Source organism: Erpetoichthys calabaricus, chromosome 17, assembly GCF_900747795.2.
Source record: "Erpetoichthys calabaricus chromosome 17, fErpCal1.3, whole genome shotgun sequence".
Classification (NCBI taxonomy): Eukaryota; Metazoa; Chordata; class Cladistia; order Polypteriformes; family Polypteridae; genus Erpetoichthys; species Erpetoichthys calabaricus.
The window spans coordinates 100,655,555-100,682,942 of record NC_041410.2 but is presented as its reverse complement, the minus strand read 5'-3'; the positions used below and the strand labels follow the sequence as shown (position 1 = coordinate 100,682,942).

Sequence of the window (27,388 nt, the reverse complement as noted above, 5' to 3'; positions counted from 1 at the left end):
TTTAAATGGAACTTTTGCCACTCGCAATATGGCGGACGCGCTGACGTATCGTGTCGACTGGGCAACACAGTGAATGCGGCGTCTATCTATATATGTCTATGGCCAGAACAGCTTTCCTGCAACCCGTCAGGGACGACTTGCGGCCCTGCGACTCACACTGCCTGGTGAGAGCTGCGCGAGAGTTCGGCTATCGAGCTGCTTGCCTGACACGTCACAGAGGCGGGGCGGGGTGACGCGTGGAAGAGATGCAGGCGCGCAGAATGGCAGCGGCCATGGAGGACGGCGTGAGGGTGCGCGTTGGTGGCCCATTTCGCGTTCTACTTGGGGTCACCGGGAGCGTGGCGGCCCTGAAGGTGCCCGAGCTCGTCGGCCGGCTGCTGGAACTCCCGGGGGTGAGTAGAGCGGAGCGGCGTTCGCGCTGACAGCTTTCCGTACTTGCGCGGGCTTTGCGCTCGTGTTTGGCGGGCTGTAGGTGGCGCCGTGAGGCCGGTGAAGGCGCCTTCAGAGGAGGAAGTGCGCGTGTGCGCCACCTGTGGCGGCAACGGGCGCTGCAGGCGGGCCGCGAGTTAACAAGCGTGGAGGATTCTTGCTCTCTAGCGTTTGCCCATTTTTGTATTCCACACGTCAGGCACTTAGTGTGGTCGATCGTCTGCCCGCCACGTTGGTTGTCGGGTTCTCCGAGTGCCCCTGCACTTCCAACCGCGTCGTTGGGACTACAGCCAGTTTGGACTTGGGTGACATTCCCAGGGGCCATAAAGTTTGAGACGCCCTGGTTGCCACCCGGGCACCGACTGAATCGACTCCAAATGGCCAGGGAGCGCACCAACTGTTTGCTGCCCTGAAGGACTGGCAGGCTTAAAATCCACAAGTGAATGTGCGAATCTGTGCCAGTACTTTATGTAAATCGCATCAGATGGGTATCACATTTTATTAACTCAGTACTACCCGTTTTATTTGTGCCACTTTTTATTTCCGATCTCTGCCGTTAAGTTTTGGAAAATTTAAAATTCAATGTAGTGGTAGCTGTAATTACATTTTGTGACTTTTCCCAGTTTAATTACCGTTAGTCCGAATTAAATCTACTGTGGGCTTAGCGTGGTACACGAATTGACAAGTCAGGAAGTACTCTGTGGCTGTGGGCCGCACGCTCCAGTGACGTCGCTGGTCACACCGTCGGGTCGCGGTGGGTCCGCCAGCACGTCCTGTGGATGAGGTGTGGGGTTCTCAAGTGTCATTCTGATTCATCAGAATATAAATTTGACTAATCGAAGGAAGGCGGTGATTGGTAAAACTACAGGCAGTGTGGCACTGCCCCTCATGCCCAAAGGAGAGAGAGGCTGGGAGAAGGTGCTGATAACCACACGATGGGGCCCTGGATTGGGACCCGAGTTCAGCCACACTGGAACCGTGGAAGTGTGGCCTGTAAGTTAGAGGCGTTGGATGCTGGGCTGGATGCTGGTTAACGTCCCACTCGGGTTTAAGGGCTTTGCACAAAGGCCCAGCACTTTAGAGTCACTTCTGGCTTTTACGGGATTCAACCCGATTGCTGGCGCAGATCCCTGGCATCAGAGCCGCCACTCACACAAAGGAGAGGCCGAAATTAATATAGCACCACCACCCATAAAGGAGAAAGCAGGTGAGGGTTGAGCGTACATACGGGCGCACTTAAAAGTGAGTCAAGTTCAGTGGAAATCAGCGCAGTAACATAAACCAAAGTGCATCGGCCACACTTGGGCATACTCCTGTGCCACTTTTCCTGCCATGCTGCGACTTACAGATGAAGGCGGCTATGGTACCAATTCCTTTAAATAGACAGATTTGTTGCATTGGCTTAATAAATACACCAGCATTATAAGAAAGAAATACACAGGAGAATTACTAAAAAGAAAGAACAGCACCTGGCGAATGATCAGCAAGCAGTCCCAGGCAGGCACTATGATGGCATGTTGACCTTAGTATGAAGGAGCCCCAGTGAAGACCTCCATGCCGGTGTGTCCCAGAGGAGCCGTCTCTTTTGTCTTCATTCTACCTCCAGCAGGTCCACAGGCGTCCCATGATAGAGTCGGCGTTCCTCCCTTGAACCGGCCTGGCGCCCCGCACAACTGCCCGTCACAGACTTGTAGAACATGCACAGGATGTCCATACCCACGTTAGAGGAGTGCAGTTTCCTAGTAAATAAGAGGCTGATCTGCCAGTCCAGCCCATCTGTCCACCCATCCCCTGAATGGTGAGCAGGCCGAGGTGCGGGACTTCCTCGGTTGGCTGAAGTGGAGTTGCAGGCCGTTCTCTGAGTTCTCCCCTTAACTCCTCTCCGTTGTCTCAAGACACCCCAAAGACAAAACTGCAGGAGTGCTTAGTTAAAACAGAAGAATGGGCGCAAGAAGAGCTGCTAAGGGCACAAGGGGGAAAGGAGAGGCACCAGCTATCATGGCTGAGTGTTCATAGCAGCTGCTGATGGCAAATATTTGGAGCCCATTAATGTGACCCCCAACTGGCACTGGGCGAGTCACCAGTCCTGTCCTCTGCCTGCGTGGTTTTGTCCTGACCATCCCCTCCATGAGGATCCTGTAAGGGTCCTGAAATCGCATCCGCCCAGGGGTTGGTCAAAAGCTGAATCTTCCAGCGGTCCGTCGCCCCCTTAGTAGTCTGATAGGAAATCTTGTAACCTCAGCCCGGGTTGTCCTTTGAGCTGCGGCCAAATGCCCGACTTGTAGCTCTGATGATGCCCTAATGGTGGCAAAATGTCTTGATGATGTGGGCATCGTGCGGCCTGATTGGGCAATGAGCTGTTTGAAAATGAGCCGTGAGGTTTATGAATCAGAGGGCAGGTGGTCACTCACTGATTCTCGGCTTGAGCTTTGCATTACTTAACAGTGAATTTGGGCGGACTGATAGTGCAGGCGTATGTCACCCCAGTCTGAACGAGAGTGATTATGTGAGTCCTGCCAGCGCCATCTGCTTTGTGAGTCGGCTTAGGGTGAGCCGAGGTGATGCGCGCTCTTTGCCCCTTCACTTTGTCCTGCATGGTGGCAGACGTTTTCAAAGCTTGCAGCACTTCACGCATTTGGGCTTTTCCCACTGTCTGCTGTTGAGCATTTCAGTGGCACCTTTACCCATGCCATCTATGCCAATGAACTGGCCATTAAATGTGTGAGAAAAGCCTGCTGGGTGTCAGGAGAACATTCAGATAGCAACAGCTGCTTGCTCAGTTGTCTAAATGAAGGAGGCCACTGAGCTTTGGCACAATGCAGGACAGGTGCCCTCAGAGATGCCAGGGGAGCATGGGTCTCGTCTCCCTTGTGGCCGTCGTTTAAAGATCCTGCTGTTTCTAAGCATGCGTGTCAGTTGCAGCGTTAGTGGACTGTACAGGGATGTCATCACCTTTGACCTTCGTGCGTTGGACCAAGGCAGGTGATGTGCCCTGTTGATGTGTCCCGGACAGGCAGGCCTCTGCTTTGGTGCAGAGTGGATGAGGGTGATGACAAGGTGTCCGTTGGGGCCTGGCGTGTTTGTGTGAAGTCCTCGCCTTGTTATTTTAATCCTTGCCTGCGCTCCGTTTTCTCTTTTCCTTTTAATTGCCTGTGTTTTCCCAGTGGCCCGCTGCCTTGGGATTTGGTGAGCTGTTCTCAAGTAAAGCAGCTGATGCAAGCCTCCTGGCAGAGGGTTAGCCAACTGGCATCGAGTGTTACATCAGTCAAGCTCACCGGAGAGGGGGGCTTACATCAGCCAGCCTCAAGCCCTAGGGGCTCGTCTCCATCCTGCCAACCCCTCGCTGTTTCCTTTCTGCACCAGTGAAGCCCTTTGCCTGGTGCCGGCTTCATTTGCCATCATCTCTTCCCTTCTTGTGCACTTACGTGACCTCATGCCAGTGGTGATGCCTCCTTCTGGAAGCCCAGGATTAGGGTTGGGGTCAGGAAAGCCATCTGATCCATGTGTGCCCGTGGGAGTTGGCAGCTTTATCTTGCATTGGGCCAGTGAGCTACCTTGATTGGCCACTGGCACTGCTTGCTGACGACTTGACACCTTTCGTGTGTTAAAGTGGGTGGTAGTGCCAGGTAATACCCACTTCTAGTTGACTATCGATTCCTTTATTTGAATAAACCCTCATTTTCGACAGAAAATGGCAGGTGGGCCTCTTGAAGCGTCCACTGATGGGCTAACAGAATGTCAGGCTGTATAGCGCCTTGGCGTGTGCAGTCCAAGTCCAAGGAGGTTCTGCTCAGGCTCATCTGGAGTCCTGAGCGCAGTTTGGGTCTCTAGGCTACAAAGAGGACATAGCAGCATTAGAGAAGGTCCAGAGAACCTGCACCCCAGAGGACGGGGCTGATTATGGGGGGCTACAGGGGATGCGTTATGAGGAGGGATGAAAAGAGCTGAGCCTGTGCTGAGATGAAGAGGAGACCTGACTGACTGAGGAGTTTAAAATGATGAAGAGGAGTTAGTCCAGTGAATTGAAAATGAGCTCATCAAGAACACGTGGGGCTGGGGGGGCACGGCTGGAAAACTTCACACAGACACTTGGAATGAGCGACCAAAAAGTGCGTTAGACAGTAAGACTTTATGGGCTTCACGGTACAAAGCTCGACTTGATGTATTTTTAGAAGAATGAAGTGGGCAGGACTGGCGGGCTTTGGTGCCCCTGTTCTCGTTCAGATTGTTCCCCCCTTTTAACTTTCATCCCGAGTCTGTTGTGCAGAATTGTGGACTCGCAGTCTCTTCAGAGTCTCGAGATGGACAAGCAGATTACAAAGCCGCACACCGCGGTCAGTGAAGCAAGCGCCCACTGTTGGGTGAATCTTCCATTCTCTGTACCACCAATGTTTTCTCACACTTTTTTCTTCTTCTTTCGGCTGCTCCCGTTAAGGGTTGCCACAGCAGATCATTCATTGCTTTGTGCCCCTCATTCTTTTTAAAACCAAAGCCTAGCTGACCACCCGTCCCTAGGAGTGACCTTCCTGCCATGTCCTGACCCGGGCTGCTAGGTAATGGTGGCTCTCTTTGCAGGCTTGAGCCTTTGCTGGTTGAACTCTTCATAGCCAGCACAATGTGTTCCATTTGACTTTGATGGACATTCCATTAATTGGCGTTTTATAAAAAGTGCCCCTGGCACGGTGTGTGGAGACGTGACATTTCATGGCTTTGGCAGTGCCCTGTTTGTTAGTTTGGCAGGACCGCCATTGTCCTCAAATTACATTCGATGTGCTGGCCATGCTGCCCACTTTGTGTTTTCACGTCAGATGCCACCCTTGCCGAGTTGCCACAGTCTTGGTTCTGGCTGGGGTGTTTCACCAGTGGGCCATTTAGTGTGGTGGGCTACTTAGTGACACCCCTGAGAGGTGTCCAGTCCGGTCTGAGCGACTGCAGGGCTGCGTGTCCTGACTGGACACAAGGCTTTAATGTGGAGAGAGATGACCTCAATGACGTGCCACATGGAGAGCCTGCTGTCGATGTCAAGGGTGCCTTTCCAGGGGCGCGAGGTCAATGCGGAATCTCCAGAGGCTGAAATTCAACAAAGATGTCGGATGGCACCAGGAGCTGCACTGTGTGATGTGGTAAAAGACTGGAAAGCCTGTGAGATGGCGCGATGGTGCCAGGCTTTAACAGGCAGTAAGGCCTCACTCCCCTGGCATAGAGTGTGCTGGGCACAGTGCTTACCACACCCTACCCAAACCCCCCCCCCCCCCCCCCCCCCCCCACACACACACACACACACTCAGGGTGCTCTTATCTTTCTCTCTTTCTTTGGAATCTGAATGATCTCCAATTTGGAGGTCAGATGGGACTGGCATGTCCTCTCTGTGCAGATGTACCAGGGGCTGAGCCCACTGATGAGAATGGCACCCCCACATGTGTCGTCTTAACATTTGTGTTGCTTTTCTCCTGTAGGTGGAGGTGAAAGTGGTCACCACGGATCATGCAAAGCATTTCTTCAGCCCTGATGACCTTCCTGTTGTGGTGCTCGGTGACTCGGACGAGTGGGAGGTACGGTCATTTGCTGGTCCCTGCGCAGTCCACCCAGGATGCCACAACCTAGTTGGTTCGGACCTAGTGATAGAGGACAACTTGTAGAAGGCAAATAACCTAAACACTGAGCCACTGGCACTCGCGCCAGTTGACTGAAGGCCAGTGTGTGTCCTCTGGTGGTAAGGTCACCGAGCGGCCGCTCATATAAACAAATAGGACGCGTCTGTAGAAAGGAACACGTCCTGCATAACGTGGGACATGATGTCGTAGCCTAATGTCATGTCTCCTTACTGCCACCATTCTGAGGACACATGACACCTGCCACAGTCAATGACATGAAACCGTTTATTAACAGCACCAGAAGACACAAAGCCGATTACACGCGAGGACAGATCTGCGTTTGAGGAAAGAAAATCACACCCATGGCGAGTGTCTGTGTCACTCGGCTTGGCTCGTCTCCCTCCAGCTGGTCACCACTGTGTCCTTTGTCACGATCAAATGGCTCCATCTATGTTCTTGTCAGGTGCCTCTCATGCCTCCCTCTGACCCTAACGGTGCTCTCTGGCTTAATGGAAGGTGAAGTCCGCTTTCCTGTTGAGTTTAGGAGGAGAACCTTAAGGTGTCTCCTTCACTTGAGCTGTGACGTTTAGTACGTGTGGAGATGTGGACTGGCACACTGTGGTCTTGGGGCCTGTCTGATTCCTGTTGCCTCTGCCCGCTCGAGTGGATGTCCAGGAGGTGCTCTTCTCTCTCGTCATGTTAAGCCTCAGGGAAGGGTGGGCTGCAGATGCCAGCTGTCATGCCAGTGTATCCTACAGCCCACCGGTGTCCATGAGTTGTCATTAAAGGCCTAAATGGGTCAGCAGCCTGGCACAGTAAAGTGGCAACTTATTTTGCATCTCTGCCATGGGATGTGGTATTCTTTCGGATTTGCATGCCAATGTCTCATGCCACTGTTTGTTCACTAGTGGATCATGGGTGACCGAGCAGCAGCAGCGGTCGAGTGCCGTGATTGCGAACCGAGATCTGCTCAGAGCTGCTGGCCTGCTGGTGGGCTTCTCCAAATTGGATTTCTGTGCTAGGACAGTGACGGCCTGCTCTGTCTGGTGACTTCCTTAGGGAGTTCTGCTGGCATCATTCAACGCAATGCCAGTAAAATGCCAAATGGCTTCCTCTTGTAGCTGCATGGCTTCTTCTGCAGATTCTTGGCGTCTGGCAGGAGTCTTTGCTTTGCTGCTCTCCTCAGTATGTTATCATCGCCCATCAAGTCCTGAAGCCATTGCTGTGACAAAGATGCTCCTCGGCTGTTCTGCTTACTTTGGCCTGAAGTGTGGTGCTTTGTGACACAAAGGTGATCACTCTGTGACGCTGCAAGACACTTGAGGTGGTCTTGTGCTCACCACCTTCACCGAGGAGCTCCCGAGTGTTCCATGAATGCTCTACAAGGCTCTGGGTTTATTCCCCACCTCGGCCCATCTGATACTCGGAGATGCCCGTGTAGTAAGCCAGTAAAGCTTATGAGCAGCGACTGGCATCCATCCTGGTAAAGAGCGTTGGGTTGGTATTCACTGCAGAAAGGCTCTGTTTAAATGAAAGGCACCTGCCCAAGGGCTTGATTGGGTGCCCAGGCTGTGTCCCTTAACGACTTTTTTTTTTTTTTGTCTTGTCCCCTTGCAGATGTGGAGGCAACGCTCAGACCCGGTGCTGCACATTGAGCTGAGACGGTGGGCTGACCTCCTGCTTATTGCCCCGCTAGATGCCAACACCTTGGGCAAGCTTGCCAGTGGCATTTGTGACAACCTTCTAGTAAGAGTGCCAGTTACACAGTATGCTTCATGTATTAGTGCCAGCTGATAGTGGGGAGTGGAACAGGCCCAGCTGGCGTGGTGGTGACCGTGCCAGGGCCATCTTAACGGACCAGCTGAAGTGTGTAACTTACTGTTCTCTCTTTTGTTGCTCACCTGTCACAAGCAGGGCATTGAGGCCGAGATCTCTGTCTTGTGCCATCTGCCTGGTGATCTGTGCCTGTGTGCATCAATGTTGCGTTCACTCTCACGTGTGCCTCTGTCACAGACCTGTGTTGTCCGAGCCTGGGATCGGAGGAAGCCCCTTCTCATTTGCCCGGCAATGAACACGGCCATGTGGGAGCACCCGCTGACTTGCAGGCAGTTGGGCACCCTAAAGGAGTTTGGCTACGTTGAGATTCCCTGTATCGCCAAGAAGCTTGTGTGCGGAGATGAAGGTAAGACTTGGCACCCATGAGCAAGAGATGCTGCTTGTGTACAGGATGGATGTGCCACCTTCTCTGGGTTGCTTCTGCCTCCCCTTTGCACTCTTTTTAAGTGCCAGTGGGCTACACCTGCCCCAGCAGCTTGTCTGGTGACTGTCACTCTCGGCCTCTCAATACGCCACCCGGCTCACCACACACTGTGACCTTTGGCACTTTCTGATCTTTGTCTGACTGGATGCCCATCTTTTACATGGTGAGAGCGGTGCCATGTGGCTGGAGTGGGCAACCTGCATTCTGTCTTTTCACCCTTTTTTCAGCCTTTTGCTTTTGATGTCTGGGTGGCCTGCCCATCTGTGGGCTGCTCGGTGGCATCTTCTGTTCGTGCAGCTCAGTTTAGAGGGGACAACGGGTGTGGTGGTCTCCCAGGAGGCATGAAGACCTGCATGGTGCTGTCCTGCGGAGCTCCCGGGACAGCAGCAGCGAAGGGTTTGAACCAAAGGAGCAGCTTAATGTGACAAGGTGGGTGAAGGAAATGTCTCAAGAATGGACAGCGATTGCTCGCTATGCCATGCGATGGGACCAGAAGGTGGTGAGGCTTGTGTGGATGAAGAGGAGCCAAGGGCGGGCAGGGTGCCATTCTTGACCACCATTGTGAACCTTTATGGCCACATGAAGATGCAGCAGCTTGTAGTTGATTTCCATCATGCAACTGATGCCATGCATTTCTGACACTGGCTTACCGATGTGTGTATTTATTTTTTAGGCATGGGTGCCATGGCGGAGGTTTGCACAATCGTGGAGGCTGTGGAGAGTCACTTGTGCTCTGTTCAGGTGACATGTTACCTCTTTAACCCTGTGTGTGTGTGTGTCTGAGTTTGGGCCGTCCCTTTGGCTCACTGGAGACCCTCTAGAGAGCAGCGTCGCTTGCCATTTACTGCAGGGCTGACTTGCTCCATCGGTGGGAGCCCCTCTGCTTGACAAGGGGGTCCTCTGCCCCCAAGTGAGTAAAGCCGAGTGCAGGGTCTGTGTACACACGAAGTGCGCCCTCATGTGGATGGGCCCACAGCTTTGACTACCCATCTGTGTGCCCATGCCAACTCATTGCCTTTTTGGAATTCTAAACTTGACTGCGCCTAGCAGGGCTTGTTAATGTGGCACGAGGGTGGCACCAGTGTGATGTGCCTTAGCAGGAGACTTGGTGGACCCTAACGCACTCCTTGAATTTTGTGCTTTATGCCCCTCGTGTTTGCCCTGTGGAGCACCCTGGTCAAGCTGCCTGACTGTCTCTGACGCTAAGGTGGTTCTTTAAAAATTGGGGTAGAAGTCCCAGCGTGGCACGAGGTGACAGAGGCTGCTGTGTGTCCCCCCTTGTGCTTACTGCTGGCCTTCCTGCCCTGGAGCTTTAGATAGCCACACACGTGTGAAGCCCACCCTCGACTCGGCTCACTGCTGCTGTTTCCATTGCTGACAGCCGCTACGCACATTCAGGGTGGCATTGCTGACCCCCAAGTCTCCTCGTCCTCGTGCTTCTTTTTGTTTGTTCCTGTGCTGTCACCAACGGTCTCTTGTTGTTTTTGTAATTTATATAAAGTTTTTTTGTCTTTTTTTTTTTTATCTTTCTTGTTCCCTTTGACCCCCCGCTTGTTCTCTCCTTCCCTTTTATCTGACACCCTGTGGCTTGGCCTGTTGCCCCCAGGGTCTCTCAGACTCCTGCTGTTTATTTGTCCCAACTTTCTTCCCACAGGTGAGATGTGAGGTGACACTTCCGATGACATCATCGTGATGATTACTACGGAAACAGAACTGGGCAAGAGCGGCACCTCACTGACGGGCAGCAGGTTATCGACGACGATCAGAAACGACGTGGTCAGCAGGGTCAGCTCTGGTGAGGGGTCTCTGACGGGTGGGGGGGGGGGGGTTGTGCTAAGTGAAGACAGCCGAAGGACACTTTGAGACTGATGTGGCATTTGACCTCCGCAGCAGCAGAGCTTGGCGTTACACATGCCAGGTCAGCTGAAGAGACGCCAAGTCTGAAAGGACCAGAAATGCAAAATCAGGGAGGTAGCCGTGCAGGTTCTACAGTAGGTGACCGTCGCAGTGGCACGTCACCCGTAGGGTGGTGGTACATGTGTCCCCAGGGCAGGGGGCCCGTCACGAGCAGCATGTTGGGACGTTGCTCATAATTGTAATAAATCATAGATGGCTTTGTGCCATCTGCTGCTGCTTTTAATGAACTTCTTGTGCCTGGTGGTGTTATTAAGGGTGATGAGTGAGCACGGAGACCCCGACTGGCTGACGCGCAGCTCCTCGTCGTGTGACGGACGTCTTTTACTGGCCTGCTGTGTTAGATGTGCGTGTCCTGGCGTCTGTCACCATGGTGCCACCATCTTGTGCTAAAGCGTCCCAGGCTGAAGGTCTGCACTGGGCTAAGTGCCGAGGGCGTGGTCTCCTCAAAGTGTGGGCAGCTGCTCAGCTCGGCTTCCTCCTGATATCTGCTCGCCTGTGCTGTGTTGGCAGGTCCTGCAGACGGTGGCACCGATGGCACAGACTAGAGCAACTCACAGAGTGAACTTCATGGCGGCAGGTGAGCCTTTGTTCTCATGTGGTCAACAGCTCTTGGGTGAAGGGTGGCCCAGTGGTGCCATCTGGACCATGTGCCCGCCACACTCGGCCCTTCACCAAGCACACTCGAGGGGGTGCCGTTGTCTCTTTTGCAGACTGATTGTCCCAAGACAGTTCTGACTACTGGCACCTGTGATCGGGTGACACATTGAGGCTGCTGTCCCCCTCGTGTCGTAAGAGGCAGCAGGAGGACAATGATGTTGGGAAGGGCACGCGTGCTTTAAATGTCACAATCTGACTGATGCCAGCTGAGCTTCCCTGGCATGACGCGTGGTGACCCTGCGCTTTGTCTTCGTGCTCCTTTGTTAGGAAAAGTAAGAAAAAGCGAAGGTAACGTGGTGTGCCATGGAAAGACTTTGGGGGATGCCTCTCCTTGAAGCCCCTGTATCAGAATGTGATCCCACAAAGCTCTAACCTTCCAAACTCGTCTGCTTGTGTCTGACGTGGTAAATGGGGGGACAGTCCTGCGTTACACGGTTGGTCTAAAGGGCTTCTCCTCTCCCATCAACACATGGGGGCAAGCAACCCCTGAGACCCCCAACCTCGCTGAGTCGATTAGCCCTTCTACCAGTCAGTCAGGTGATTGTTAAAGGGACATGGCACTCTTGCGAGTAGCCTCACAACGGGCCATGTTGGCATCGATAGGAATGATGCGTCCTCGCACAGAACCACCTCTTAAACGTGGACATTTAGCTGGCTGATGCCCCTTTTCCGTGTGCCCGTCCTTTTACCAGTGTGTACAAATTGGACCCCACCCAGCAGCTGCCCTCCACCAAGTTGTGTTTCACCTTGACTCCCTTGCCTTTTCCACGGCCCCCTCAAAATGACTTGTAGTCCTAAAGTGTCGCCTGCACCCACACACAGGATGGAGGGCGGGGAAATGCAAATCCTGGCCTGCTCATTGCTCCAAGAGCTTGTTGCTTTTGAAATCCTTGATTCTGATTGGCTGCCTTTCACTCTAACAGCCCCCACCCCAGGTGCCTCAGCTTTAGTTCTCTCTGACTGTCCAGAAACGTCAAGCACGTGGCACCAGGGACACTTACCCCAAAATGACAGCCGGTCTGGAGAGGGCACCACTAGACACGAGTGGCCAGGGGAGCAGGAGGACCAGGGGCTGGACGTGTCCTGACACAGCCGTGCTACTAAAAGGCGCTATAGAGCCTCATGCCTGAAGCTGCTCACAAGCTGAGCCTAGGCCCTGGTGGTCTGCACGTAAATCGGAGAGGTGCCAGGCACCAACCCTCCCACTGTGTTTGATGTCGACAGGCCAAGGACGCTGATGGCAGCCTTTGTGCCGACTGGTGACGGTGACGCCTCCCCGCTAGCGTAGCGCTTCGATAGACCGAGCCACCCTGTCTAGTGCCAGGTGCGGGCACAGGCTGTCTCTCAGACGACGCCCACCCTGAAATTAAGGGAGATGTGCCGCTCCGTCAGTACGCGTCTGGAGACCTCTTGGCAAAACCTCGGGTGGCCCAAAGTGAAGTTCTTACCCTGAGGTCACTGAGAGCTCAAGTGCTGATCACAAAACCTCCCTGGACCACCGGCTGCTCATCAAGTTCTAGCAGACGTCAACAATCGCAGCTCCCCAGTGACTTGGACGCTCAGTGGCAAGTCCACTCGACCCTTACCTGGCAGGAAGTGCCACCTGCGCTGCGCTGCCCAGGTACGTCTGTGCATGAAGTTCAACAAAGTCAGTGCTGGCCAGACGTCTCGCCACATTCGACATCGTCCAGCTGTGGCAAGCCATGTGTCATTCAGGCAGAAGAGCCCTCCAACCTGGCCAAGGGTCCCTCGGCTCATACCTCAGGTGGGTGTGCCACGTTGTGAGTGACACAGATGGGACAGTAGCCCCCGTGAACCTGCGTCCACTGCCCTCGAGTGTCGCTGGTCCACATCATACCAGGACACACGGACTGGACAAGGGGCAGAGTAACGTGGCACAGTGGAGCCTGAAAATCAGTAGGGGTCGCTGCTTTGAAGTGCCCACCAGATGCCTGTGACTGTCACTGTTCATACCAGCAGCTCCCATTCTCACAGGGTGACGATGCTTCATACCTCCACCAAGCTAAAGCTCTGAAAAAGTCTTTAAGGTGGTCTTTAGCGCGTCTCGTTGGTCTGCAGACCCTGCGCTGGTGCGAGAGGGTTCAATGGTGGAGGGATTGATGACTGCACGTGTGACGCCCTGTGACATCAGTGATGTGCTGCATGCCAGGCTGCCAAGGAGACGTCCCTTTGAATAGACAAAATGGCACAGGCTTGGCTGAATGTCACAGAACTTTGACCCGAGGACAGTCCGAAGCTGTTACCTCATTAGCTGCAGTGGTGCCCCCCGGGTCAGAGCTGCTCTTGTGGAGCCCACCATGTTTGCATGGACCCCCCTGCTGGCTTCTCTGCCCAGCCTGACGCACACAAGTGTCATGTTAGACAGCTGCCCATGCAACTCCACTGCCATCTAGGTGGCATCAGCATCTTGCTGGCATTTGCATGCCTGGCACATCAGCTTTGCCTTGCAAATTTTCTCCGGTTTCTTCGTCTTGTGATGGGCTCTTCAGTTTATTTCATTTGCTTATTACTTGAAAAGCCGGTTGTCAGCACTGATGTGCCCGACCAGTGACAGTCACTTGGCCGAGTCCCCAGCTGCTGCTCCTCTCCTCGGTGGGCCCCGCTATCCTCCTCCTCTTCCTCCAGTGTGTGGGGCCACACCGGCAGGGGTCCACATGATGAGATCGAATAGGCGGCGAGGCAGAACAGCTGAGACTGTAAGGCCACCACTGCCCACCGACTTCGTCAGCCATGTACTGACTTCAGCAACCGTGCAGGGGACAAGTGACACATCAAGTCAGCAGGGACTGGGAGGCACAAGCGTCCCCTTCTATCGGGCGCTGCTCCCTATGCATATTGGCACTGGCAGGGGTCCCACAATGTTGTTGATGCCTACGCATGTTTCTGGGGCACCGGGGGGGGGGGGGGGAGCTATGATGCCTCTCCCTGTGATTCTCCCCCATCTGCTGGCACAGTGGAGAGGATGAACGAGGACGCCATGCAGCTTCTCCTCTCGCTGTTGCCAGGCTGCGCGTATTGGGAGATGGGCACGGGAGAGCCGGGGGACCGCGGGAGCAGCTGCCAGTCTAGACGGAGGGCCCAGCCGAGGAGAAGCAAAAGCCTCTCGGTCCGTGTGTGTGCGCGTGCAGGGGGGCGGGAGCGCGCTGCGCGGGGCGTATTCCGTTGTAAGCGCGCGCCGACCCGCCACCAGACCCTCGAGCATGCGCAAGTCTGATGCTCGTTCGTTTCCTTAACCGTCGCACTGCTCGTTGCCTCAGATCTCCGCTGCTGGTGAGAAAAGAGCAGAACGGAGGTGACACGTTCAGCCGTATATAGCGCCTTTACTGCCTACCTCTGTGCGTGAAAGAAGTGAAAAAGCGCGACGAGCCCCCGGAAAACGGAGCGCGCGCTCTCAGCGGGACACCCTAAGCGCCCCCCAAGCGCTCAAACGGCAACAAAAATCCAAAGTGTCACTGCGCTTAGCGGGGTCTTTAAACGTCGGCGCCGCTCATCGAATGGTCAATCCTCAACCTGCGACATGATCGTCGCGCAGTTTCGTGTCCCTCGGACTTTGCAGCCACATCCCCGAGTCCCCCGAGGTGGCGCCATGGCAGGGCCATCTGAATCGAGGTTCGCCAGAGTGCGTGGGAACGTTCTAGAATGAACGAGGATCCAAACGGATGAGTTACACTTCTTCTAATATAGCGCCCTTCCCAGCAGAGGTGCTCGAAGACTCACTGGCTGCCAGCCACCCACCCACAAGACACAGCAGCGGCACTGGGGATACCGTATTGGACAAAGAGGCGCAGGTTCACTTGGGGCAATGCAAGGAGCGCATGGCATACAATTGTGGCCCTGGTGTGCCCCTTGATGGTGCTGCAGATGCAGGTGGCACCAAAGCTCTACGATTTTGTTTTTTTTTTCTGTCTTTATGGCTGTTTTATTAAAATTGTACCACCGCACACCAATGGCTTCTCGCTACTTGGCATTCATATTTAACTTGGCTGGCTTGACGTTTGTATGGCTCCTCCCCTGCAGCTGGCACTGAATCGGCTCCTCCTCGGGACTTGGTGGTGGCAGTGGTGGTGACTCAGCCCCAGGCTGATGCTGCATGTCCACCCGTGTGGAGAACAAAGGCCTTCCTTCCTTCAGCCTCGCCCCAACTGTGACACACAGAGGATGTCCTTCTTGGGACGTCTGTGTCTCCTCAGGGGGAGTTCAGTTGTCTTCCGCCCTCCAAAATAAATAAAACAGCAAAGCCATTAAAATCAAATTTGAAACTTGAGGACATGTAGTCCTGTGTGTTTCTTAAGCGGCCCTGTGACAATGGCGCTTCTCCTCATCTCATTAATCCTGGGCGCAGCGGGGGCGCCTTACTTTAGATGCCAGTTGTTGTCACCGGCCCCCCTGAGACACATTGCATCATCATGTGCATCATAAGAGCCTGAAAACAAGTCAAGGCCGAGGGTGACAGTGAATCTGCAACAACCATGGCTGGGCTTTATATAGTGCCTTCCTGAACTTGGCTCACACCATTGGGGCAATGAAGACCAAATCCTTCTTCTGTGCCCACGATGTGGCATCACTGTGGCTTTGAATGTAAGATTTGTGTGAAGCAGCAAAGACAAGTGAGGGGCACTTGGTGACTGGGCAGCCTCCGCCCCCTCACATCTGGCCACCCACCCAGTGCTGTCACGCCACTTTCTGATGGTATCACTTCCTTACACATGTGACGGGCACAGTGCCCCCTACTATGAGCACAAAGCCCCCTGCCCGTACGGTCGGCCTCACGCCCAGTTTCACCAACAGTTTCCATGGCAAACCCAACTTGACTGATGCACACAGAGACACACGTGTGTCCCCCTCGGCTTTGGCCCCCAAGCAGCGGCTGTTGTGTCCTTTTGATGCAATGTGTGACTGGACCAAGCAGTGGCGATGTCAGACAAATAACCCCCCATGACGCTTTTATGGGACCGACTTAACAGCATCACAGGCCCCCCGGGCAAAGCAGTGTGCTGGGTGGGACCCCTGTTGTGATAGCAACACAGAAACAGACAGACATCAGCAACCTCGTGTGCCCCTGAGGTCTCCGGCCAGTGCCCACTGTGTCCAAACGTGACTTAGCTACTCCTGAAAGGATGACACCCGTGCGCTTGCGCCGCCTACTGTTCGACTACTGCAATGCAAAAGCACCCGAGTAGCTGCTCGCCTGCCAGTCGTGCCCACGAACTCGGGCGCGGAGAACAATGGAGGGCAGAGGCAGGGAGTGGAGGCCGCCGCGCGTCTCCTCGCTGATAAGAGGAAGAGACAACTTTTTTTTTTTTTTTTTAACTTGTCTGCCTCTGATTGGCTGCGGAAGCAATAAAGTGCAGTGTGACCGGGTGCAAGTCCTCCGCCGGTACTGGCTGGCTGCGAAGGGGCGGGCTTAGCCCCTCTAGGGTGTCATCTCCGCGCCGACGGTCAATCGTTTGTTTTTATTATGAGAAAAGTTCGATTCGGGGAGACACGGGCGAGCGCAGCTGGACAAAGGTAAGTCCGCCGAGCCACGTCCGGGAGGAACTCCGACTAAAAAGTTTTCTTTGCGTTGCCGTGAGTGGGACAGCCGCGTCCCGCATGTGTGAGGTGCGGCGTTACACTCACCGTCGCTGGGCGCGTGGAGGCTCGCCGAGGTGACAGCACTTCGTACCCCGAGCAGCCCCGCCTGCACTAGTCAGTCGCACGAGAGTGGCGGCGTGTAGGAGGAAATAAGAAAAAGGAAATCCTGTCTGAAGCCGAGCGAGCGAGCGAGCGACCCGATCTCCGTGCCTTCTCCCTGTTACACCCTGTGCGCCCCGCCTAAGAGCCCAAAGGTGGAGGAGCGCAGCGAGCCAGATGGTCCGAAGCAGGTCGCGTTTGGTAACCTTAGCTTACGAGGGGCGTTAAAATCCGAGGCGACGGGCAACTGTTGTGGTACACCCCCAAAATCCCCCCCCCCTTCCGGCCAAGTCAGGACGGGGTCTGTTCGTTAACTTTCGTGGCCGTCACGTCCCTGTTCCTCCTTTACAGCTCAATGGCCACGAGGTGTCGGAGCGCCACCGCCTAAAATGTACGTCTGATGTCAACGAAAGGCTCATTTGCATCATCTGCAAAGAACCACGGGAGGGCAGGTCGCGCTTATATTTATAGCGCCTTTCTCATCCCACCTGGACGCCCGGCGTTAAACAGTGAGGTGAATCCCCCAGGTGTGTGGCGTTCGGCAGGTCGCCGGTAATGACGGACCGCGTGAGCAGGGAAGCCCCGCACTCGTCCAACGCCTCCCCGATGCCCGAGCTGCGTCGGTCCAGGGCGCTTCAACTTGCGGAGCCGACAGAGTCAGGTAAGAGGTGGGGGGTGGGGTTATGCAAATGTAGCTTTATTGGGCGTGGCCTGGCCTGGCCAATGAGCTCAGCGCTGAGGTGTTGTTAATACAAAGAGCCTGTTGGGACTGGTCAGTGGGATTGTAGCTGGTAGGGACTCCTGGGCACCACCCTGAATACCCCGTCCTGTGTCATGAAGGTGCTTCTGGAGAGTGAGCTGAGGCCATGTGGCACTGCACACTGACTCACACCATGTGGACAGTCGCCACGACTGTGAGTGCCAGTCTGCCCACTTTTTGTCCTCTGCCAATGTTTATGAAGGGCCACCAGGGAGGATTTGCAGGTGACTGTGAAGACCGTGAGACGTGACAGTCACTTGACAGGATGGGTCTGTGAAGGTGACAGTTGTGGGTACTCTTGGCTGATGGCCATAAAGGCTTCAGGTCACTGGGGTTGCTGCCAGTCATCCCGCGCCCGTGTCATTGCTGCCCCTTTAGATGTGACATCAGGAGATCCATCCCACCTCGTGTGTATAAAGATAGATAGATAGATAGATAGATACTTTGTGAATTTCCCATTGGGATTAATAGTGTCACTAAATTGAAATTAAACGGGGGCCACTGGGCAGAGCTGACTGGATTGGTGCCCTGTGCAGGTGAGGGGTCTCGTCCCCTGTCCTGTGCCAGCGAGGTGCCTGTCGTAGTTCTTGACAGGCTATTTTATCGTCTTTGTTTTCTGGTTTTGGGAGGGAGCAGCCATTTTGAGTTTTTCATGGTGGCGGCCATGTTGTTGTTGGCAGTGGTTGGCCGTTGCTACCACATGACAGCTGGAAGTTGCATCAGGTGATGTCATCAGGCTCCGCCTATTTAAGATGGTGGCACGCGGCATTGAAGGTGAAACGGAGACTCGAGTTTCGGCTTCATTTTGCCTTTTTATTGATTTATTTTGACTTTTGATCCAACCAACATCTTGTTTTTGAGACTGTGCTCCGTGTGTGTCACCCCAGTATGGTGGGTCCCGCTCAGGGGACATGTGTGCCGGTGGCTTCAGTGAGTTGCTCGTAAAGTTGTTGACTGTGTGATTGGGGGGTGTGTGTGACATTTTTCCCCAAAGTTGGGGGGGGTCAATCAATGCTGGCTCCGCCCTTGACCACTCCCCCCTGGGGGTTAATCTGCTTTGAGACGGGCTGTTTGTGTAAAGCCAGGAAAGTCGTGAGAAGCGGCACATCGATGGGTACAAGTCTGAGTGGCAGGGCATCATCGCCAAGCTCTTCAGCCACCAGAGGGGCTTGTGCCATAGGCACGGTTAGTTCGGAGTATGTTTGTTCAAAAACAATGATGCTTAACAGTCGGAAACATCCGTAGCAATCGATCACATGGGGAAAACCGCCATCCGTGCTAATTGGACGGGGACCAGAATTTTAGATGTCCTGCGCCTCAGGAGCCGCGAGCTGAAGGCTGAGAACGGGTTTGGGGTGTTGAACCCTGGTGGCCGTCTGCACGGGGGAAGCGATGGCCAGGACTCGGCTGGAGACGGCACCCCGGGTTGTGTTGTGAGGCTACGAATACAACGGCTTGAGGCAAATGAGTCGCCCGGGCGAGAGGAGATGCTGCCAAGCGCCCATGGCAGGCGTCTTGGCTGGCGCTCGGTGCGATTTCTTCACTAAAGCGCAGTGGGGTGTACGGCTCGCCAAGCTGGCAGAAAGACTTCGGTGCAGGACTCCAAGTGGGGTGCGGGTGGGTTCAGGGCTGCCCAATGCGTCAGGGTAGCCTGAGAAGCAAAAGCCGGACCACCGCTGCCCTTCATGGAGTTCAGTTTGACAGGGCGGCTCATGTCCCCAGCGAGCTTACTGCTGGCGTGGCGTTCGCGTGTCATCCTCTCTTTTGCATTAATTCATTTAATTGCCGTAATTGAAGGAACCGTCGCGTGGCTCGTGCCTTTGTGTTTTGGCTCACTGTCTTGTTGCGATGGCCTGGTCAAAGTCCAAACTTAAACCGACTAGAAATGATGTGGCAGTGCATGGCTGAAGATCTGCCAGGGTTTGGAAATGAATGTAAGCAATCCTCTGAGGACATGAAAGGCGCTGTGAATAATTAGGAAGACTTGCAAGTCAAGGTGGTGCCATCAGTTCTAAAGTGTGAGGGGGCACTTACTGTTTCACACACCGCCAGTTGGTGCTGCATAACTTTCTTCAGTCAGTGAATGGCTCAGGTTTGTGTGTGTGTGTGTGTGTGTGTGTGTGTGCAGCTCATTTGCTCAGATGCCCTGAAAGCATTTGGCATCACAGAGAGGAAGTCAAATGAGGGGACAAATACTTTTTTACAAGACTGAATGCTCATTTCCTGGCAGTCCCCCTATCACGCAGTCCCGTGCGCGCGCACACACACACACACATCCCTCATCCGGGCACACGCTCGTGCCATCATACGCTGCCAGTCATTCTTTTCACACCTTCCTCTCTGCACGACTCTCACGTGTTTCTCTCTTTTCCTCCCCTACAGGCTTTGCCACCCTGTGCACGGGTCGCGTGATGATTGGCAATAAAAGGACGCTGAGCTACATGGAGTCCTTGGGCCACGGGAAAGTCGCCCGGCTGGACAAGATGAACCCGCAGGGCAGCGGTACAGGCCTGTGTAAAGCCAGGGGTCTGCCACCTTACTCCACCGAGGACCCGCTCAACTACAATGGCACCTACTTTGCTTACTACCTAAAGGGCCAGGACGGCTCCGATGTGCCCTTGCGGTGGAGCCCCCCGGGCCCATACCTGCATGACAGAAGAAACACAGTGGTCCATCCGTTGACCTCGGAGAGGCCTTTGCCCTCTGGACTGATGTACCGACCGGAGAAGGACTTAGGGCAAGCCTTTGCCCCGGAGAAGACGTCCCCCTTGCTGCTTGGCGACAAGTGGGGTGACTTTGTGGACAGGCAGAGCAAAGTGAGCCACGGTTCTGGACTGCACGCCCCGGTGGCCGTTAGGAAGATGGCCCTCGGCGGCACAGCAGGAAACGCTCCCCCGGAACACTCGGTGGGCAGTCTTGCCATTCCCAAGCCCCTCTACAAGACAAGAATCTGCTGCGCGGATGCCGAATGTAAGACACGCGGCTGTGTGCCCCTGGAGCCGGAGGCCGAGCGCATCCAAGGACGTCCGTATGAGGCAGACTGGCGGGGCAGTTCGGCGGGGCTGTGCTACGGTGCCCTGCCAGCCCTGGACAAGCGGACATCGCTGCTGGAGGCCGACTCGCTTCAGCTGGAGCCAAGCGGCGCTACTCGGCGCCAGTCAAAGGAGCTGGGTCATCCCGGCTACGTGCCTGCAGGTCATTTGGGAGCAGTGGGTGTGTCGGCATTTCCAGACCCCAGCTACAACGCGGTGCCCTTTAACGGCCCCCCTCATGCGTTGCCCGTTTCCTCCCACAAAGGGTGTGTCAACGTTTCACAGCCCTCCGACGTCTACCACCATGACGCGCCTGCTGGCCTTCCCAAAGGCTACCACGAGATGCACGTGGCGCCCCACTCCCGCTTGCCAACCCCCATCTATCAGGAGAGGTCACCCGTTTCCAAATTTGCCCATCTGCCCCAAAGACATTTGTATCTTTGCCCGCCTGGCGCCCTGGACTTGGACAAGTCTCCAAATTACAAAGTACTGGAGCATCAGTTTGTGAACGAATCCTCGAGCCTCAGCCCGCAGAACATCAGGGGCTCGTATCCCCCCAGGTCGGAGCGATATGTTTATCGGAGTCCCCCTCCGCCATACAGTGCGGCTGTCTCCCTCCCGTACGCCGTGATTCCTACTGGCGCTCCGAGTCTCTCCTCTGCCGGGCGATATGACCTCCCCTCTTACCCATACAAGCACCACCATGGCCCGGGGGGGCTGAAGAGGGCATTTTCCGAGACGGCCGGCCCGCCAGTACAAATGGAGATGGCAGACCGTGGCGTGAGCGTGGCGGCTCATAAACTCCACGTGATGGTCCCATCCAGAGAGTTCGGCAGCTACCGGCACGGCCCCAGCGCTTTCCATCCAGTGCACGGCTCTTACGGCATCGACAACTCCACCCGTGTCCCGAGCGAGGCATCTGCCTACTGCCAGGCTGGCATCTACTCAGACAGGAATGCCGTCCCCGGCATGGGACAGAGTGCCGCAGCGTTCCCGGAATGCAGAAGGCCAGGCGGCGAGGTGGATGGTCTGGGCCTGATGGACTCCCCTCGCGGCCGGCCGCAGGAAGACGGCGAAGGGGCCTATGCTGCCGGGGGCTCTGATGGGAGGATGGACGAGAAGCAGAAAGCGGCGGTGGGAGAAGAGGACACCGCCTGCCCCTCTTCGCCACCCATGCCAGTGATCAACAACGTGTTCAGTTTGGCTCCCTACAAAGCCTACTTGGAGGCCTCTGGGATTCTGCCCTCGCAGAGTGACGTTAAGGATGGCGCGCCCCGCCTAAAGAGCCCAAAGGTGGAGGAGCGCAGCGAGCCAGATGGTCCGAAGCAGGAAGTGGAGAGGGCCGAGCTGGGCCCCTGCAAGCGGGAAGTGGAAACGGAGGATGCCGGTGGGTACCCGCTGAAGCAGGAGGACAGAGACGTGTGTGACGCGGGCCCGCCGAGGCTCTTTGAACGCGACATTAAAGTAGAAGACATGCAGGGGGAAGATACGGCGCTGGACCTCCGAGTCAAGAAGCCAACAGATGGCCAAGTGGTCTCTGCAGTCAAAGCGGAAGCCGCCGATGAATCTCCTCGCGCCAACGGCAGGCCCTCTGCTGAACCTTTTGCGCTCAAGCCATCTTCGCGGACCCTCGGAGATTCCCGGCCAGACGGCGCCGGTCAAGTCTGCCCTTTGTATGAGCAGAGTCCCCTGCCGTGCCTCAAGCTGTCGGCCATTAAGCTCATTTTGCCCGATATTGTCAAGACGGCGCCCCCTAGTGTTCCAGATTTTTCTCTTCCAGTAGGAGATGGCAGTGTCAATGAAAAGTCTCAGAGACACTCGCTGCGCTACTTCATGGAGCTCCACCACTCCCTGTGCAAGCTCATCGATGGCGCCATCGCTGTGTGTGGCAAGGAGGAGCTTGGCAGCCTCCTGGCAAAAACGGAGCAGGACCCTGACCCGGACACCGTGCCCACCAAGCCCAAGAGCATTCCACAAATTCTGGAGGTGTTCAGATCGTCCTGTGGAAAAGAGATGTCGGTGAAGAGCGGGGAAATCTCATCTGCCCTGAGCTGCGTCCTCTCCCAGCTCGAGACCTACATTTACATTCGCAAGTGTCCGTTCCCCCACGTGATCCGGACGGGTACCATCTTCATTCCGATGTTGGTGGTCAAGGAGACTTTGTTTCCCCAGCTGGAGGGGGCGCTGGTTGACCAGGTGCTCCAAGAGCACCGGGTGGAGCTGAGGCCCACGACACTGTCGGAGGAGCGCCACCTCACCCAGGTGCAGCAGCGTGGCTGCTCGTCCAAACTGCGGCGGCTGCTGTCCCTCAAACACCTGCCTGACATCTACCCCGACCTGCTGAAGCTCTACTGTGATGCCAGCCTGCGGACCCACCTGGGTGAGTGCCGTCACTAGACTGACCGGTGTCTTTCACCTGTCCAGTAGGGGCTGCCGTGCTGGGAGGTGGGTGGGTGGGTGGGCTGCATGATAAGGTTAAAGATGCATTGGTGGGCTTGGGTTGTTCTGGAAGTCGTGGGGTAGACAATCAGTGTCACTTGCCGTCCCCATTTTTATTTTGGCGTAACCACAGGCTCCACAAAGTGGCCACGATGTCGATGATCAAGGCCAGCTTCAGCGCGGTGGCAGAGGTGCCACATGGGTGCTGCTGGTTGGGTTGCTGGGCCGTCACCCAGCTTGGAATTACATGTTCTCGACTCCTTGATTGTTGCCCTTCTGCATGGTGTCTCGTGATGTGAACCCCCCTTAGTCGTATGTGTGTGTGGCAGTGTGTCCTTACCTATAGGTGAGTTGGCATGTGCCCGGTTCAGCCAGTAGGAGCCAGGACTGTACACTAGGGCTGTACAATGAATTGGTGACATGTCAAAACTGCTGCCATTTTACTTATGAGCCTGGGCATTATCAGGAATGTCTACACTGCTGGCCGCACCACCTGTACGGGGAGATGCCAGCCAATGATGATGAGCAGGGGCATGGCATGGCCTAGGGGGCAAGTTCAATCAACTAGGAGAAGGGAGGGACCATGTGTCTGGGTGTGCCACTTGGACCAAGTGACAAGACCTGGAAGGGTACCCGGCAGGGATGGCAACTGCAGGACATGAGTTGGCACATACACTGGTGAAAGGGGGCAACGATTGACTCCAGTAACAGTCTGGGGCCCGGGGAGGATGATGGGTGGTGTGCCATTAGGTGGTAGCAGCAGGGAGACTTGTTGTCCAGTCAGTGCCCAGTCAGATGGACAGGTGTCTGCTGTGTGTTGGGAGGTGGTGACAGCTGGGGCCACCGCAGGATCTGCTTTGCTCTTGTCACACGGGAAGTGGCCGCGGGCATGGATTTAAGACCCTCGTGACTGCATGCCAGTTGCATTTTGAGCTGGGTGGAGCGTGGACGTGCGTTCAGCTGGCACCGTGAGGAGGAGGAGAGGTGGAAGGAAGGGTTTTACTTTGTCACATTGTGCCTCTCTGCACTCTTCGCCATTTTGGTTTCTTGTCCTTGTTTGCGGTTTTCTTTCCCTCCTTGGGTTTAGGGATCAGAGGGTCACCACGCTCACACCACATAAACCCTGATGTCCATCTTGACGACAAACACGTACGGCCAGCTCTAACGGACCACCTTAACGGTGAGATAAACGCCTGCCTGGAATGAAAGCAGCTGCGATGAAGTGGTTTGAAATGTGAGATTTGCAGAAGATGAAGTGACTTTCTTAGTCCTTCTTCCATTACAGCTGCCACTCGAATGCCACCTCTGACACCGCCTGTCCCCTCACCTTACAACACTTCGCCATCCCCTACCCTCGCACAAAGGCTAGCCCATGTGAAATGATGTAGTGGGTGGCATTGCCCATCGTCCCAATTGGCATACTTAATACAGCCCAGCATCTTGCCGTGTGTGGCTCATGCTTTGGAGTGGCACTGGCCGTAGCAGTTCTAGAATGGCATGTTGATGCTTGCCTAGTCCAAAAAAACACTGACGTGATGAGTGACAGGCGTCCCAGAGCCAGTCCACTAACTGCTCCGCACGCGCCACTCTTTAAACTAGGGCTCACACCGCGCACCCTGCGAGTGAGTGTGCTTGGCACCGCACTGCCATCGTGTCTGTGGACAGCAGCCAGTGAAACATTGAAGCCCACCATGCCATACTGGCACCAATGTATGAGTAGCAAGTGGGTACTTTAGTGGCACCTTAGATGAGCGGGCACAGGGAGGCCATAGTGATGGATATTTAATGACGCACTTGTGGGGAAGACTGCCTGGCATTGGAGTTGCAGAGTAGGGCATTCAGGTGGGGCTGCCATCGCTCCTGTCATGGACTGTGCCACATTCCAGTGTACTGCAGAGTCTTTGAATGGAGGCACAAGTGAGGCCAGGTGACTGCTGTGTGACCCCCTTTGTAACTCGAGGGGGTGCTCCCCCACTAGGGGGGCTCAACACTCAAGTGCTGCTAAACGGTTGTGACTTGCTGCAAGTGTAAACGCTTAACTTTATTCCGAATTCCATTTGTTTCTTGCAGGTTCCAGTTCACCTGCTGGCATCCAAAACTGAGGCAAGGTACCTGCTATTTCACCCAACTGTTGGTTTCGGGGATGGGGGGGGGTTTGGGGATGAGGAGGGTGGTGGTAGGGGTGTCGTCCAGTCTTAGAGGCCCGTGTCCCTTTGCGTGCCCAGTCCATCTTCCCACTCCTCTTCTAGCCCTGTGCTTGGTCTTCTACAAGACGAATGTGCCAGCTTTGTGAAGTGTGTGGTGAAAGCCCAGTGGGTGACGGCTGTTGGGGCCATGGCAGCCACTTTGACGGGGAGGTCAGTTGGGTGACACGTCTGCATGTGTGGATGTCACAAGCATTCGTGTTTCTCTTTTGCTTTCATTCCAAGTCCCCATGGTGGCAGCTGGTCAGTAACTGACACACGTCGCTCCACCTACTGGTGCTCACTTTGTAATAGAAGTATGACCTTGTGTGTGTGTGTCACAGTGCCCTCCAGCTGTCTGCAGTATGCCAGTTTACAACTGCTGCCCCTGCCCACTGAGCCACATGTGAGCCTTTGGGGGCCGAGGACTTGCAGTGGCCAGTGGAGTTCTGGGGTGACGCGTGGCCTGACTAAGCAGGGAGTTGGGGTGAAAACAGCAGCTCCAGTTGGGTGCCCCCTGTATCCAGGGGCCCAAGGGTGCTGGGGTGAGAGGAAGATGATGATGGGTGGCTTAAGACGGAGGCCATAGTCTTTCAGAGAAGAGTAGCGATTGTGTCGGCCCGTTGAGGTGTGCCCGCATACATCAAGGTCGCTGAACTGCACCTCCAGTTAGGAAGATGCCAAAGTCGGGCCGCTTGGCCATTTGATGGGGATGAGCTCTGGGAGGGTGCCTGCCGTGAGCCGCTGATTCCAGTAGGTCTGCGCGGAGATGGACGCCTGGACTCCTCAAAATGACCCCTGGCAGTCTTTAAGTGTGACGGGAGTGCTTTTGGCGTGCCATGGTAATGACCTTCTCCTTCCTCTCTTGCAGGCACAGAATGCGACGCCCCGGTCCAAACGGAGCCCTCGGAGACCCCATCAAGTCCTCCTCCGCATCACGGACATCAAGCAACAGCCAAGCAGCTGCGGCCTGGGCTCCACTTCCAAAGAAAGAGAAGGAAGGGGCGACGACGAAACCCATTGAACAGGACCTTTGTGGGCACTTCTGAAATGGGCCCATTGGAAAATGACACCATCCGGGTGAGGGACAAGAGGGGCAGACTGAAGGCTGCCACACTTAGGGAGACCACGTCTTTTCGAAACTCTAGTCAGGTGACTGTGCAGCAAATAAAGCCGAAAAAGTTACTCAAAGGCGTCTGGGGCCGGAGGAAGAAAAAGCCTGGCATGGGGGGCAAGACCAAGCAAAAGAGGGCTTTTGAGAAGAGCCACGCGGCGGGCCTGGTACTTAAGCTGAAGCGTATGCCTTTGAGAGGCAAGGCCAGTGGCAGGGAGTGTGGCTTCTCGCCTCAAGAGTCGTGTGGGATCAAAGTGCAGCTCACCGAGGTCACCAGCGAGCAAAGTGGCCGTGCTCCAAAGAAGCCACTGCCCAGGTTGGCCCACGCTGCCCTGTCGTCAAGAAAGCTGCGTGCCTCCGCCACGGCGGGCAGCCTGCGGTCCACCCGCAGCACCTCCAAGGTCCTGCACTTGCGCAGGTCGGTCGTGCAGATCAAGTTTCGCCGCCTGCTGTCGTTGCGCCCTGGCACACCTCGAGGCCGGAGGCGGGCGCCGCGGGCAGGCTACCCGGACCTCGTGGGCAAGCGCATTCGCCACCTCTATGAGGAGAAGGACAAGTCGGAAGTGTGGTACCAGGGGATGGTGGTGCGTGTGCACGAGAAGCACCCAAACCCCCTCAAGACCGTTTATGAGGTGAAATATGACAGCGAGCCCGAGTGGCAGTACTACCTGGAGCTGCTGCAGGACTACCGTAAGGGTTGGCTCGTCCTGGAGGACTGACGGCTGCCCTGCTCCACCACGGGGACTCCAGCTGTGAATTTATGGCCCCCTTGTTCGTTTGTGTGAATGGCAATTTTGTACAAGTTCAATAAATGTGTTGTTTTTCAGTAAGTGGCCGGTGTGTCATTTGGCTTCCATTGCTTTGTTGCAGTGGTGGGGCCCTTTGACAGGGAAGGGGTGTCACCTCACGGGCCTTTGCTTGCAGGGCTCACTTGTGGGCACATCACATGGCATGAATGAGCTATGAAGTCAACTCTAACCCTTAAGGGAAGCTTTTGGAAAGAAGAAGGGGGCCTAAAATAATCGGACTGCTCGCACGCACACACACACACACACACACACACACAGAGGAATTCCTGGCTCAGACGCCGAAGAGAACACGTGGATGGGCACCGCTGTCCTCGAACGGAAGTGGAGGCAGATCTCAACTTCAGAGCAGTGGAAACTTGCAGGTTGACTTCATTCTGCTGACGGTGGGCACTCCACTCGCACATGTGGCACTCTGCGCCACGCCCTCCATTCTGCTTTCCTCTCATTCACAGTATTTGCCGGCGTCTGTCACGATGTTTACATCAGGAAACGTTAACGA

General features: G+C 55.3%; 2 protein-coding genes across 6 annotated transcripts; both read left to right on the top strand.

Moving 5' to 3' along the window:
- The first annotated feature begins 210 nt into the window (after nt 1-210).
- On the top strand, nt 211-10,422 carry ppcdc (phosphopantothenoylcysteine decarboxylase). Of its 3 annotated transcripts, XM_028823094.2 has the most exons (6): nt 218-392; nt 5,887-5,982; nt 7,642-7,770; nt 8,038-8,206; nt 8,958-9,025; nt 9,939-10,422. In XM_028823094.2, the coding sequence occupies exons 1-6, from the start codon at nt 246-248 to the stop codon at nt 9,975-9,977; spliced, it is 648 nt and encodes a 215-aa protein (XP_028678927.1). In that variant the 5' UTR covers nt 218-245; the 3' UTR covers nt 9,978-10,422. The 3 variants fall into 3 exon arrangements, with proteins under 3 accessions (XP_028678928.1, XP_028678927.1, XP_028678926.1); XM_028823093.2 differs by having other exon boundaries at nt 8,958-10,422; XM_028823095.2 differs by lacking the exon at nt 5,887-5,982 and having other exon boundaries at nt 211-392; nt 8,958-10,422.
- A 5,728-nt stretch (nt 10,423-16,150) lies between these two features.
- On the top strand, nt 16,151-26,907 carry c17h15orf39 (chromosome 17 C15orf39 homolog). Of its 3 annotated transcripts, none has more exons than XM_028822566.2 (3): nt 16,151-16,387; nt 19,695-22,724; nt 25,838-26,907. In XM_028822566.2, exons 2-3 carry the CDS (start codon nt 19,724-19,726, stop codon nt 26,797-26,799), a joined length of 3,963 nt encoding a protein of 1,320 aa, XP_028678399.1. In that variant the 5' UTR covers nt 16,151-16,387; nt 19,695-19,723; the 3' UTR covers nt 26,800-26,907. The 3 variants fall into 3 exon arrangements, with proteins under 3 accessions (XP_028678399.1, XP_051776322.1, XP_051776323.1); XM_051920362.1 differs by having other exon boundaries at nt 16,151-16,405; XM_051920363.1 differs by lacking the exon at nt 16,151-16,387 and having other exon boundaries at nt 19,641-22,724.
- Nucleotides 26,908-27,388: the final 481 nt, after the last annotated feature.